Source organism: Chiloscyllium plagiosum, unplaced genomic scaffold (assembly GCF_037043375.1).
Source record: "Chiloscyllium plagiosum isolate Xiang-an unplaced genomic scaffold, Cpla_swu_hap1 HiC_scaffold_38, whole genome shotgun sequence".
NCBI lineage: Eukaryota > Metazoa > Chordata > Chondrichthyes > Orectolobiformes > Hemiscylliidae > Chiloscyllium > Chiloscyllium plagiosum.
The window spans coordinates 31,502,874-31,518,519 of NW_028270176.1; the positions used below are offsets into that span (position 1 = coordinate 31,502,874).

The following is a 15,646-nucleotide window of genomic DNA, read 5'->3' on the forward strand; positions in this document are numbered from 1 at the left end:
TTGAAGACAGTTGGACAACTCTGTTTCTCAAAGAAATGATGTGGAAGTGGTGTTGTTGGGCTGGGGAAGGACTTCACCTGTCAAAGGAGCAGCCCTTTGAAAGCCTGCGATTTCAAATAAACCTGTTGGACTGTAAACTGCTGTCATATGACTTCTCACTCTCGCAAGGAAAGGGGTGATGTGTTCTCTTGGTCCAAGGGCTAGAGAACAGTAATAGAGAAATAACCAGAGAAAGGACTAATAAACATGAACTAGTCCTCATGTCGAGCCACACACGTGTACATCTCACGGATGAAGAAAACAATTTCTTCTCTTCTCCCAGTTGCACGGAACATAACAGGGAAATTCAGGTGAAGTCCCGAAACTAGAGAGACCTCAGCGAGGGAAATAAACTGTGCTCCCGTCTCAACCGCATTTCTTATTTTGATGTAGGGATACATTCACTGATGAGTGTGAAGGGATATTTCAGAGCCCTCTGCAGCTCCTCTCTGAATTTACTCTGGGTCAGGGCATAAAGGGCAGTGTTTGTACAGGAGCTCAGGTAGAAGAGCATAGTCCCAGATATGTCAGCAATCATAACAGGATGGTCATAACTTCGAAACAAATGGGCGTTAGTAATCTCCATCAGTAAGAAAACACTGACCTTGGTCATCCACAATAATATAAAACTGCCCGAGACAACAAACAGCAGGATGATGGATTTCCGCCTGTTGACCATCTCTGCATCTCCTCTCTGGTCCCTGTTACTGGGAGCGCGGAGACCCCTGCGTGCCCGATTTGCCAAGACAATGTGCCTGACGGTCAGAGCATTGAACAGCAGGATCAGGAGGTAGGGGATTAATGGGTTCAGCAGATGGTGGATCCAGAAAAACACCAGCCATCCTGGCAAGATGAAGAACTCCAGTCGGATGCCACAGCCCCAGGGCACACCACCCCATGTGCCCAAAGATTGGTATTTGTAGTAAAATGGAATGTTTCTCAAAATGCTCACTGACCAGACAATGGTTACCACTGAGGCTGCTGTTCTGGCACAGCAATACCTGGCTTTCAGATTGTGGCAACAAATGGCCACAAAGCGATCAATGGTGAAAGCGATGGTCAACCAGACGGAGCAGTCAATAGCAGCATAGCCCATGATGATGTTAAAACTGCACACAGCTGTGTAAAACAGGAAGGAAACTGGGAAATATTTGAAACCAAGTGTTGTGAGTATTACACTGAATACAATGACGAGAAGATCTGCTGTTGCCATGGAAATGAGGTAGATGGATATACCTTTGGTGATGCCACACTTTCCACGAGAGAGAATCACAATCGTCATTAAGTTAGCTGGAAGAGACATTGAAAAATTATTCTACATGTGAGATCATGAACCTTCACTGCTGCAGTAGGCATCAATATCAAAAGCAGGACAGGGACAGTTACAGCAAGAAGTACAAGAAGGATTTTAAATGGATAACCACCAGATGCCCAGAAATACTTTATCATCTACGGTGTATGTCTTAGAAATGATAAATTTTGTAATTAAGGAAGGGCATAACCAAGATTGACCAAGTTCCCACAGCCAGAATTATAGATAGTTGCTGTTAATTTTTTGTGTGATGCTGATTGAGGGAGAGGGATTGGTGAGGAAACCAAGTATGACTGGTGCCTTGGGATATTTAATATCCAATAAAGCAGGCAGAAGCTGTGTTGGCTTGATACCGCATGTGGAATCAGCATCTCAGACTGACTAGCACACCATCAGTACTGCTCAGCAGGGCAAAGTTTAGAATTGTGCTGAAATTCTGGAGTTAATTCTGAACACAGAATTTTGAAATTTAACTGATGCAAACAATTGAACCAAACCAACTGAGTAGGGGGAGAAAGCTAAACTGAATGGGAATTATAAATCCGCAACATGCAATTGGGATGAGCTAGTTATAAGTTGGACAAAACCGTCTCATTCTAATTGATTCCACACAGAACTGTCCTTTGTATAACAAGATAAATGTGCACAGAGTGAATGATTACAAATTCTAGCCAATATATTCTTGACTAAGAAGAGAGTGAAGGTGAAATGACCATGTGGCAAACCACATGAGGTGTTTGATTTCACATCCAGTGCAAATGACAGATGTTATGCCTATCCTAGCATTCTGAATTTGAGTTGAATGGAATGCTGATGAATGATGGGAGATTAAAGTTCTCAATGCATTATCTGCAAGATGGTCTTTTGTAGAGTTACATGTTCAACCTGTCGGCTGGAGGACTTGAGGGAGAGTTTTCATGTTATTGAGTATTTTGTCTGCAGTGTGCTTGGTTGCCAATTCTATTGGATCGCATGGATTGATTGGAGCAAAAATTAGAGGCAATGAGGAATTTATAAGAGCTAGAGGGTGTAATGCTACCTTACTACCACCCTTGCCACCCCCCGCCACCTTACTAGTTTAAATCTTCCTGAGCAGCTCGAGCAAATCTCTCTGTCAGTATATTTGACCCCTTCCAATTCAGGTACAATCCATCTTTCTTGTACAGTTCACTTCTACCCCAGAAGAGATTCCAATAATTGAAAAGGGTAAACCTTCTCCCATCCACCAGTTCCTCAACCATGACTTCATCTGCTCTCTCCTCCTACTCCTACTCTCACTAGCTCGTAGCACCAGGAGTATTCCAGATATTACCACTCTCAAGGACCTCATTTTTAAAAAACATTTCTGCTCAACTTCATACATTCTTCCTTCAGAATCTCATGATTTTCCCATCCTATGTCGTTGGTTCCAATGTGTACAATGACATCCTGCTGGGCCCCTCTCTTCTTTGAGAACATTCTGCACCCTCTCTTCAACATCCTTTATCCTAGCACCAGGGAGGCAACACACCATTCTGATTCATTGCTGCTGGCCACAGAAATGTCTGTCCGTGCCTTAGACTGTACATTCCCCTATCGCAATTGATTGCTTGGAACCCGACTTACCCCTCATTGCATTATAGCCTGTCTCAATATCAGAAACTTGGCTTTCATGCTACGTTCCCCTGAGAGTCCATCACCCCCTCCATTTTCCAAAACAGCATACTTGTTTGAAATGTGGATAGTCACAGGAGACTCTTGCACTACCTGCACTACCCCTCCTAGCTTTCCTGGAGTTAACCCATCCATTTGACTGTATCTGCCATTTTTCTCCCTTCCTGTAACTGTCATCCATCACACCCTCTAGCTCTTGTAAATTCCTCATTACCTCTAACTTTTGCTCCAACCAATCCATGCGATCCGATAGAATTGGCAACCAAGCACACTTACTGCAGACAAAATAATCAGTAACATGGAAACTCTCCCTAAACTCCCACATCTGACAGGATGAGCATGTAACTCTAAAAAAGATCATCTTTGCTCCTTCACAATCAATAGATCCAGAAAATAGCATTATCTGTTTGCTCTAAACAAAAACAGTGCTCCAGGCTAACTTAGTACTTCTGGTTTATATTTTAAAAATTTAATCAAGAGGCAGATTTCAATAAAATTAAAAATCAAGAAAGAACCCATTCTATTCAGTACAGCAACCATATAGCAAGATTACACATTGAAAACTATGCATTTATCTGTTCCTGTGCTGTGAGCTCTCCCACATAGGTTCCTCCAAGGTCAGCTGTGAATTTCACTTTTTAAACTTTTTCCTAGACCAATTCTGATGTCCAGAGATACAGGAACTCAAACAGCAAAGGTAGCAACTGTGCAGATTCACTGCTGGGCCAGTTACCTCTCTCCCTCACTGACAATGTGTTCGCTGCCTTTTGTCTGTCTTTCTGTCTTTTGAAAGTGCTGTTTTTTTGAGGGTTTTTTTTCCCCAAAGTTCCAACACAATGCAACAGCATACAAAACAGTAATTTCTGTTCCTGGAATTCGAGGAAGTGACCTCCAACCCCTAAAATACCTCAAAATGGAGCAGCTCCTACAGCCATCTTCTCATCCTTCATTTTGGATTTTTTTGGTCAGTCGGGGAAATCAAGGATTGCAGTGAAAGAGCAGGATGTGAGGAATTTCCGATCAGCCAAGATCTGATTTATTGGTGAAGCAGGCTCAAGGGAAATGGTCTTCAGGTTTAGGGTTTACTCTGCCCATGGTCCCTATACCCACCTTCTTCATGTTCAGTTGTAATAACACTGGGCAACCTCTTTCCTCTCTCCATACAACTGAAGATTCTCATTCCTGGTAACATTCCAGCAAAATGGCACTGCAGCTTCCCCAAGGTCACTCCTTCAATCAGTCCATCCACATCCCACTTCCAAAGTAATCCATCAAATATCTCACCATAAAACACAGACAGAACTATAAACACCACATTCAGTAACGGGGAAGATCTCCTCACCTGGAACACAGACAATTGCAAAGAAATGGAAGAAAGCGAATAAGACCTGCAGAATTATTGGTCCTTGCATTGTTAATGTTGGGTGATCTCATTCATTAACTCTCGCGCAGGGCTTGGAGTCTGAACTGAGCTCCTGGGAGAAGAATCAACACTCCCTTATACATGATCGTAAACACCGTGTGTGACATCTGGTGTCTGTTCCAGTCTATTAAACACTCTCTTAAAAATCATTCACATTACATTGTACAGCCCCACAACACTGGCATATTCCACATGGAGATGCAAAAGGATTGTAAACAGCACTCCCTAAAGAATGCTCCTTAAGATAATACTTGTACTTGCTTCCCAATCACTATTCTGGCAGTGTTCGATTTTCTACTTTTTTTCATTATCCAACTTCTTTCAGTTTTCTTTCACATGTCAACCACTCAATATATTATTGTCCATGGAGGGTTGGCATCCTGGACTTACGTTCCAAAAATAGACTGCTGTCCTTTATCTTGTCAAGAGGGAGTTCGCAACTCTGCTTTGAATATTAAGTAGCACCGAAATTGGACTTGCAATTGAAATTTAAAAAAAAACACAGGGAACATTTTATTTCTCAAACAGGTGGTAAAGTTCACATCAAACTCTTTTGTGATGATTATCAATTTGTAACAATCTTCCACTGAAGAAAACAATTAAACAATCAGATGGATTTTAACTGAGCCCATTGCTGCTCCATCAATTGAAGTCCAACTGAAACCATCTCCATCCAGCTGAGTCCATTGGAACTCAACTGAGCTCAGCTCATGCAGCTTTCACACACCTGAACTCACTCTGCTCGAATTCAATACAACACCCAGGTGTAATGGGTCCAATTCCAGTGGAACCCAACATCATGGCACATTCAGCAACAATTATGCATTTGTTCATATCACCAAGTTGCTTAATTTGTTCCAGTCATGTTAATAGGCACTGTTGGACAGATCTGCTGTGTTTTTTTCTCTTCAACCATGGATCTTGTGTCATGACTCCAGACACACAATGGATAAACTAATCAAAATATTGTTGAGGAAGGACTTATGTTGTTGCAATTTTTGACTTGCACTCATCAGGACAAAGAGCAAGAATGCAAATTCAATCCAAAAACCAACATTGGTGCTAGATTGTTCAGAGTTAAGACACGGACTGAGAATGCTAACTCTTACCAATGAACATGGAGCAGTTGTTAAGGAAATGATGAGGAAATGAGCAGTGTATTTAACGTTTGTCACAAAGTATGAAAATATGACTTTCCATCTGGCAGAGAGACTGAAATTTTGACTTTTCGTGCAATCTATCAGTAGGAAGTTCCTTGGCTCACAGGAAGGTCAGTGTGATACTTTTTACAAAATAAGAATTCAACATTGCACCAAGAAAGCAGATACATCTATCCACGCGTGACAATCAGGACGAGGAATTCAAGAAACATTCAAGACAGTCACTGCAGTGCCAGCCTTTGTCAATGGTGTTTGGAATGGAAAGGGAACCCAGTTAGGCTTCAGTTTGATAAACCCATGGTTACACTTGATCTGTGTAAGTTCATCACTGTGTAAGGGACCGCTCCTCAGGAAGATGGTACTGGCCTTTGGAGAATGTACAGTGTGGATTCAGCTGAATGATAGGAGGAGATAAAGGATGGAATTATGTGTGTGGAAAGGGGGAAACAGGAACGGGTGTGTGGGTGGGGCAAATAGTCCTAAAATGTGAGCCAAGTGCATTGAAGGACTGATATCATAAAGTACCTCAATCATTCAGGTAGAGTGAGGATCTGGAAACCTTCCCCCCAAACACTAACCATGCTGGGAATGAATTGCATCATGCATTGTTAGCACGGGCACAATTCTCTTGCACAAACAGACAAAGGGTGAGTGAGAAAATATGGGCTTCACCATCTGACTGAAGGACATGCCACACCAGTGGGCTTCAGAATTCACCCTTTCTGGGTCTCTGAAAGTGGGGTTCAATTGTCCCTTTCAACAGGGGGTTTTCAGGGCGAGCAGAGGAGAGGTGAGGGAGAGCTGTCAGCTACTCAGTTATCTTGGTTTAGTTCCCTGCACAGAAAGGACAGATGGAGAGAGAGAGAGAGAGATAGAAGCACACTCTATGCAGTCTGTTGCCCATCCTCAGGTATGATGAACAATAAATGCTGTCCCAGATAGTGACACCCATATCCTGTGACTGAGTAAAACATAAAAGTAGGTGGGTAGGGTGGCAGAATTGGAGGAACAAGTCTGCAAAGGCCAGAAGTGGCCAAGAACATTACAGCATCGTGAGGCTGGAAGAAATTGCAGTGAGAGGCAGAAATGAAGGGGCTAAAGTAATTAGGAGATTGGGCAGTAACATTTTTGATTCTATGGGGCAGTCATCATCTCAACAGCACAGCACATCGAGTCTACACTGGTCAAAAGCAACCACCTAACTATTCTAATGCCATTTTCTAGCACTTGCTCGATATCCTGGAACATCTCGCCATTGTAAGTGCACATCTAAGTACTACTTCAATGTTAGAAGGGTCTCTGCCTCTCCCACCCTCACAGGTAGTTAGTTCCACTTTCCCACTTCTATGTGAGAGCATTTGCCTCACATCCCATCTGAACAACCTGCCCCCATCTCAAATCTATCTCCCTGGTTATCCATGCCTCCAATCAATGGGGAAAGCCTCTTCCTGTCTCTTCTGTCTGTGTCCCTTATACAGTTACACATCTCAATCATATCTCCTCTCAGTTACCTCTGCTCCAAGGAAAGAAACCCACTCTGTCTAATTTCTCCACAGAACTGAAACTCTGTCCAGCCCAGACAACACGCTGGTAAATCTCCCTCTGTACCCTCTCCAGTGTAAACACACCCCTCCTATCATGTGGATTCCAGACCTGCACACAATACTCTCGCTGTGGTCTAACTGAAGTGCACTGGAAATCCAGCCCCACTATTCACCAAGTTCCCAAGAATGTGAGCATTTGATGAAAGCACCACATTACCCAATTGTGCACAAATATCCAATTCCCATTAAAGGAATATGAGCACCTTATTAGCATCACCGTGAAAATAACATTATTGTGTTCAAATTACTGCTAACAAATTGAAAAAAAGTGTTAAATGCCAAACTGTAACTTCATTTCTTCCACTTCAAAGACTTTTGTTCACTCAGAGAGATGCAGAAAAAGGACAGAGAAGGAAAATATTTAATGTGCTAAGATAAAATAAAATCAAGTAAACACATGCTGCTCTTTTTCAGAACCTTTCAATTTCTTAAAAAAGTTTGATGGTGAACGAGGTTGTGGGGACACCAATTCTCAGTCTCCCATTCAGTGCTTGAAAATTTGTCATTTCTGTTTGTGTGGAAGTGATTTCCATTTGTCCCTTTTACCAGAGGGTTTTCAGGGAGAGCAGAGGAACGCTGAGAGGGAGCGCTGAGCTACCAGGGTGTCTTCATTCAGTTCCCCATGTAGAAAGGAGAGAGTGATATGGATGGTCTGTCTTCACAGGCTGGCCCTTACACCTGTATTCTCCACACACTTGGCTGCACTGACCTGCCCAGGAAACAAACAAGAGATTGTCACCGTGCTGAGCTCTCCTGAACACACAACAACTGGTGCTGATTAAAAACCAATCAAATGGTGTCTTGCCTGAACATGTCCTCTCCCTCACACACAACACAAACGTACACAGATTCGTGCACGCACACACTTTCTGTCTGTCTTACGCAGACAGATGCACACACACGCACAAAGACACGCACATGCTCAGTCTCTCTCACACACACGCACACAGAAACACACAGACTCTCTCACACAGACAAAAGGTTTTTGAGACACTCTCTTGCTGCCCCAAAAGACAACACTGTATATAAAACTGTCAATATGCACCACTAATCATTTTAACACTGAGTAGAATTTACGACAGTTTAGTTGTTTAAAGAGCAACGTTTTGCCCCATTTTTGGTCCACAGACAATCATAAAAGTAAAAGTGTCTTTACATGCCTCCACCCTAAAGTGAAATGAAGCACATTTCCCAAGATGCATTTCTTCATCAAGTGTCTGACACACAGACAACAGAAAGCAAAACCTCCCTCCATTGGCACTGAATCATCCCTGTTGTCTTTATAGTCTTTTATCACTTTCCTTTAAGTTGTTAACTTAATTAATTGGTTTCACATTCTAGACAATTCATCTACTTTCACATTATCTTGTACAATGAAGGGAGAGCCCCTAACTGCCATCTTTGTGAAACAGATAACAGAAGTTGGTTATTGATGAGGTCACTCTCCAGGAATTGGTTCCAGCAAGTCTGGAAAAGTCCTTATCTCAGGCAGAGTGCAGGTGTTGAATGGTAACTGGGATATCATGGAGGAGACAGTCAGTCTGTCAGGGCGTGGTCACACGTTGGGTTGGGTTTGGACTGTGTTTCTGTTAATCTGGCTATTGGTGCTGTTGGGCAAAGATTTGAAATCTTCCTGCCTAACTTCCTTAATCAGCTCTTTTGAACTCAGAGAACAGAAAACAAAGTTATAAATATGACTGTCTTTATCTGAGTGAACTGTAAAGGAGAGTCTGATCCACATCTTCAAAAAGTCAAGCAAGAAACCATCATCCATGCCCATGAACCATCCAGTGAACCACTGAAATAATCTGGCCAGTTTTCTCACATTCTTTAATGTATCCCTGAACAGTGTTAATTTGTCTGGGTAAAAACAATGACTGCAGACGCTGGAAACCAGATTCTGGATCAATGGTGCTGGAAGAGCACAGCAATTCAGGCAGCATCGAGGAGCTTCAGCAAAATCGACGTTTCGGGCAAAAGCCCTTCATCAGGAATAAAGGCAGAGAGCCTGAAGCATGGAGAGATAAGCTAGAGGAGGGTAGGGGTGGGGAGAGAGTAGCATTGAGTACAATGGGTGAGTGGGGGAGGAGATGAAGGTGATAGGTCAGGGAGGAGAGGGTGGAGTGGATAGGTGGAAAAGGAACTAGGCAGGTCGGACAAGTCCGGACAAGTCAAGGGGACTGGAAGTTTGAAACAAGGATGAGGTGGGGGAAGGGGAAATGAGGAAGCTGTTGAAGTCCACATTGATGCCCTGGGGTTGAAGTGTTCTGTGGCGGAAGATGAGGCGTTCTTCTTCCAGGCGTCTGGTGGTGAGGGAGCAGTGGTGAAGGAGGCCCAGGACCTCCATGCCCTCGATAGAGTGGGAGGGGGAGTTGAAATGTTGGGCCACGGGGCGGTGTGTTAATTTGTCTGTCTACTGTGTGAACGAGACTGAAAGCAAAGCTATTGGGGTTTAAAATGTAGACCAATTGGATTACTTTGCTGTTTATATTTACTGTTAACATTGCCCCTTTGATAATAAATTGCGAAACCTTTGTTTGCCATACAAACCAGTGTCTGGAATTAGTTATTCGCAGAGTCTGAAATGGCTATTTAAAAGGCTGGTTAGGAAGCATTGTGTCTTTGAATGATTTAATTTTACTGCATTGTGAATACAGAGGGAGGGAAGATGATGTAATCCAATTGTCTGTCTCCAAATTTTAACAGTATTTCAATATCATGTGACTTTTCCCAGCCTCAATGGAAAATGAAATGCACCATGGGATTGCAAACTGACACAAGGTGATCCACATCACTCTCCTCAAGCTCCAATATTCAATGTTCCTGTCAGGGCTAATGGCTCACAGGGTTTAAGGAGAAACCTGGAACAGGGGATTGAGTTGGATAGCAGAGTAAGCATACGTGAACTTCTCCCTGTCTCTGAAATCTCCGTGCGCCCCTAAAACCCTCCCTATCTCCAGCCCCTACACATCCTCCCTATCACTGCAACCCCTCCAGCTCCTACACCTCTCCCTGTCTCTGTAACCTCCTCCAACCCCAACATCCCCCATCTCTGTTACCTCTTCCAGTCCCCAGAACCCTCTCTAAATCTGTCATCTCATACAGCCCCTACACCCCTCCCTAAATCTGTCAATTTCTCCTTTCCCAACACTCCCAACTCTCTCTAAAACTTTTATCAACCCCAACATCGCATTCTATCACTGTAAACTCCTCCAGCTCCTATACCCTCTCCCTATCTCTATAACTTCATCCAGCCCTTACATCCTCTCCCTATCTCTGCAACCTCCTCTAGCCTCTATACCCCCTCCCTATCTCTATGACCTCCTACAGCACGTGTACCACTCCCTTTCTCGGTAACACCTTCCAAATTTTCAAACACTTTCCCCAGCTGTTTCACCTTCAGTTCCTGAAACTTTTTGTGGAGATTCCTGAGAAACTGGATGAAAAAAACGCCAGTCATTAGACGTGAGAAACGTCAGAACCGAATAGCTGTGTGAAAATATCATTCCACCTGGTCCCAAAAACAATCGTGAAGCCGTCTCCATAGACATGGGAAAGACTCCAGCAGGAGCTAGTCAATGAGAAACTGAAAGAGGTATCAGTGGTGTGTGATTTCTCTTTGAATGAGTCTCCAGTCATGGACGGTTTTGCAAATATTGTTGAATATATCTAATTTTAAGCTCATGAAAACCTGCCTTTTGTGCTAAATATGTGTTTTTTTTCTCTGTTTTCCAATAAACTTCTATTGTCGATAAAGCCTATGATGCCGTGTGTTGCTGCGTCGCAGTGATAAACCGCGAGATTAATGAACGCCAAAAATTAATTATTCCAAAACTGAGGTCACAGTCTAAAGGCACAGGGTAAACTATTTAGGGCTGAGACCAGGAGAAGTGTCTTTGACCACAGTGTGGTAAGCTTCTGGAATTCTTTATTAAAGCAAACTGGAGAGGGCAAAAGATTGAATGTTTTCAAGATGGAGTCAGGTATAGTTCTTAGCGCTAAATGGATCTAAGGGTATGAGGAGAAAGCAGGAACAGGGGAGCAAGTTGGATGATCAGCCATGATCATATCAAATGGGATTGACAATGAATTGAAGGGATGAATGGACTACCCATGCCCCTATGTTTTATGTTTCAAGATGATCTATCAATTCAGTTTTCATTCTGGGATTGGCCTTGTTCCATAGTACAATCAGCTTGGACATTATCACATTGTTGATTCATTCTTGTTTTAACTGATACCCACTGACTGTTGTGTGTAGGGTGAGGAATCTCATTGCTGTGTGCAGTGTTTCATTCCTTGCCACTTACATTTTACCACAGTTGACCAATCTGTGATGTGAGGTGGTTCCTCACTTGCTCAGGTATAAAAGGTGAAAGACATCAAAGGAGAAGTCCATTCAGCCCTCTGAGCCCATTCTGTCACACCATAGCCATTCCGTCCCTCGCCTTGTTCGACAAATCATGGCTTTACATGCCTTGCCACACTCACTCAACCAAAACATCACCATCTGAGCTTCAACATGGGCGAGAACTGAACGGAACTCTGGGAGAAAAGGAAGGCTGGTTTTCTGAAGGGAGATTTCGAGGAAAAGTCAACTTTATTTTAGATGGAGCCATTAATTGTGTCAGTTGCACTGGAGACCTGTTCTGGAGTGAGCGGATCTTACTCTCACATTTCTTGAGTAAATGAGATTGTTGTATCTGAAATGGTAACTTTCTACAGTGGGATCTGATACAATATTTCTCTGGGTTTAGTGCCTAGAATTTAGTCGCTGCCCACAATGTCAAGGGGAAATTCTACCAAATTCACACAACTCTGGGCTTCAGTCACTACACCCACAGTAACCCGTCCAGTGACTGACATAAGAAGCGAAATTCGAATAACCCATTTCCTAAACCAAGCATTTCCAAAGCAGCAGTGAAAAACAAATGCACTTATTTGTTCATGAAAGGGGAGAGATTATAATTTGTTCCATTTCTATTTTCAAACGGCCAGCGTAGAGGGAATGTGCAATGTCACAGGAATTTGCTTAATGAGCCTGCTCAGTGCACTGGAATAACATGGACTATGTCACAGGGGGTTTATCATACTGTGTACATAAAGAACCATTTACAATTCAGTTTCTGAACTTGACCTGTAGACTCAACGAATAGAGGCACACATCATGCAACAACCAATAATTTTAGAGATTCTGTTTGTTTTCTTAAAAGGCCTTGCAATCGTCTGTCTTCCAGGTGAGGAGATCATCTTACCTTCTTAAATTATGGTACTCTGTCTATTTTTAATGGTTAGTCATTAGAAAGTTGACTTTGAAATCAAGAGATTCAAGATTAGAGTGGTACTGGAAAAGCACAGCAGGTCAGGCAGCATCTGAGGAGCGGGAAAATCGACGTTTCAGGCAAAATCAAAAGCCTAGTGGTATTAATCCCAAAAGTGGGGAGCAAGGACATTATATCTTTGCAATGTTTCATACATTATACTCAGAGAGATAATTGTGTGAAGGGTGAGAATCTTCAGTGGGGTGAGTAGGTGAAAGAAGTTGTGCATTGACGTGAGAGCTGTGAGAGATGGTGGGAATGTATTGGAGATGATTTAAGTTATGATGGTGCTCAATAAAAGGCGAGAGGTGTTTCCATGACAGGACCATTCTTTTGCCAGAGGAACGGGTTCTTGAAAGAGCCAGAGGTGGAATTAGATTCCACACAGCAAGCCGGGATAATTTGAATTCCCTTTCTGCATCAATGCTGCTGAGGTGCTCTTAAGGGGAACAATTCCTAAGGAAGTTTTGAATAGGTACAGGAAAAGGTCAAAATCAAAAACAAAAATTGTAAGGAAGGATTGGCATAGTGAGACTGTGAGTCCGATTGAATATTTCTTTCCTGAGTCAGCAGTATGAGTGGATTGGGATCCTTCTGTGCTCTATAATTCTGTCAATCTCTGATGGGTATGCCATCATATAAAACACAATCATTGAAGGAGCCTTGTGTAAGATACAGCTTTGGATGAGAGAATAAGAGAGAATCACTCACTCAGGGGTAAGTTTTCAAACATGGAGCAGTATAGCACAGAAACAGGCCCTTCAGCCCATCATGTCTGTGCCAAACAATAGTTGAATATTCTGAATACTACGGAAACATATTGTGTAGATGAGAGATGCGATTATGGATGAGAAATATTGGTGCAGATTAAGTGATAGATAACTGAAAAATGGAAGCAGATCCTATCCAGTAACTCCTGCTATTGACTGGCCTAAATGATGAGCTAGTTTCCAATTTATGAATTCGATGTTAGCAGCACTGACTGGGCCAGTATTTATTGTGCAGTTACCAGTTCATAGCCAGTTCCATAGCTGCAGGTCTGGAGTCACATGTGGGCCAGAGAAGGTAAGGACGTTTGTTTTCTTTCAAAACAATACATGCATAACCAAGATTTATTTTTACTCTTGACAATTATTTCATAGTTATCATTAAATTCTTAAATGCTGACTCTTTTTAAATTGAAAATCCAGGGCTGGATTTGAACCTGAGTCTCGAGAACATTTATCCCATCTCTGTTTGCGTGCATCAATGGGTGTGTATGATCAGGGATGGTGGAGCTTAAATTGTAGCTAGGGATTATATTGCCTTGTTGAATAAATGTGTTCTATTAGAGTGACAATATGAATAATAATTGTGCATTTTTTTACTGTATTACCATGAGGACATTATTGAACCTGCAATGATGTTAGCGACTGTACAGTCTACCAAAGGTTGGGATTAATTTGTAGACATTAATTATAATGCCTGAGAGATCTGTGAAAGTTACATTATGCAAAATATTTTTTTCTTCTTGAAGTATAAGCTTGATGTCCTACCTATATGGCTAGTAAGGTCTGGTTAAGAACACCTGAGCAAAATTGAAGAACATTCAAAGATTTAATTTTACTGGGTTACAAATCCAATGATAGAGGCGCAGCATTGATCTGGCAGGGTGTCCCTTTGTCACAACAATGGGGTTAATGGTGTATTTTACACTGAATAACACTGTTATATTGAAAGGAATAAAGGACAGGGCCCCTGAGAGAGGGCAGAGAATGGCACAATGCCCTTGGAAAGCCACATGTTGGTGAACCTCAAGGGTTTTTAAGACAGTCAGCAGTTGTTACATGCCAGCCATTAGGATCTTCCTTCCAAACAGTAGCAATTTCAGAATTCACTGTTTGTAATGATGGGATTTGAATCAAACATTTAAAAAAACATCATTAGCCATGTATGTTGTGTTGCTACTCTGGTGACGTTACTACTATGCCACCAAAATTGTCACGGACATGAATGTTCACTCTGTCAATCATTGATCATGATCCACAATATCTACAATCTTCTTAATTTATCTTGCAGCTGATTTGGTGACAATTATGATTCTCCTCCAGGGAAAGTGCGGCATCACCAAAGGTGCTTCCCTCTACTTAATCTCCATGGCAACAGCCGATCTACTGGTCATTTTGTTTGGTATTATACTCAACGCACTTGCTTCCACATATTTCCCCCTCTCATTCCTGTTCCAGCCAGCCGTGTGCAGTGTTAATGCTGTGTTGGCCTATGCTGCTATCGACTGCTCTGTCTGGTTGACCATCACTTTCACCTTTGACCGCTTTGTGGTCATTTGTTGCCACAATCTGAAAGCCAGATATTGCTCTGCCAGAACAGCAGAAGCCGTGGTAAGCACTGTTTGCCTGGTGAACATTTTCAGGAACATCCCGTTTTACTTTAAGTACCAACCACATGACACATTGAATGGTGTGCCCTGGGGATGCAATACCAGACCAGAGTTCTTCACCTTGCCAGGATGGGTGGCATTTTTCTGGTTCCACCAGTTGCTGAACCCATTGAACCCCTACCTCCTCATCCTGCTGTTCAATGCTCTGACCGTCAGGCACATTGTCTTGGCAAATCGGGCACGCAGGGGTCTCCGAGCTCCCAGTAACAGGGACCAGAGAGGAGATGCAGAGATGGTCAACAGGAGGAAATCCATCATCCTGCTGTTTGTTGTCTCGGGCAGTTTTATATTGTTGTGGATGCCTAAGGTCAGTATTTTCTAACTGATGAAGATTACTAACAACCATTTTTACCCCAGTTATGACCATCCTGTTATGATCGCTGACATATCTGGGACAATGCTCTTCTACCTGAGCTCCTGTACAAACACTGCCCTTTATGCCCTGACCCAGAGTAAATTCAGAGAGGAGCAATAGATTTGTACAATTGATGTCTGTGAATGGTGTGTGATGGGGTGAATATGATCTATGATGATTGGGCTTAAATGTGAGATATTAATTATGTTGCCTTGTTGACTTTTTATATTCTGCTACAGATACATTTTGAATAACAAATTGGAATTTTTCATTTTATTACCAGGACACTATCACTCGGCTGCAATGAGGTCCTTGATAATGTACTGTCAGTCAGGTTGCACC

At 42.5% G+C, this 15,646-nt stretch overlaps 1 protein-coding gene across 1 annotated transcript; it reads right to left on the reverse strand.

The window, feature by feature from the left end:
• Positions 1 to 217: 217 nt before the first annotated feature.
• On the reverse strand, positions 218 to 15,295 carry LOC148139389 (putative G protein-coupled receptor 139). Its single transcript, XM_087980916.1, has 3 exons — positions 14,815 to 15,295; positions 3,894 to 3,911; positions 218 to 1,329 (listed from the first exon to the last, which is right to left on the reverse strand). Exons 1-3 carry the CDS (start codon positions 15,293 to 15,295, stop codon positions 419 to 421), a joined length of 1,410 nt encoding a protein of 469 aa, XP_087837042.1. The 3' UTR covers positions 218 to 418.
• Positions 15,296 to 15,646: the final 351 nt, after the last annotated feature.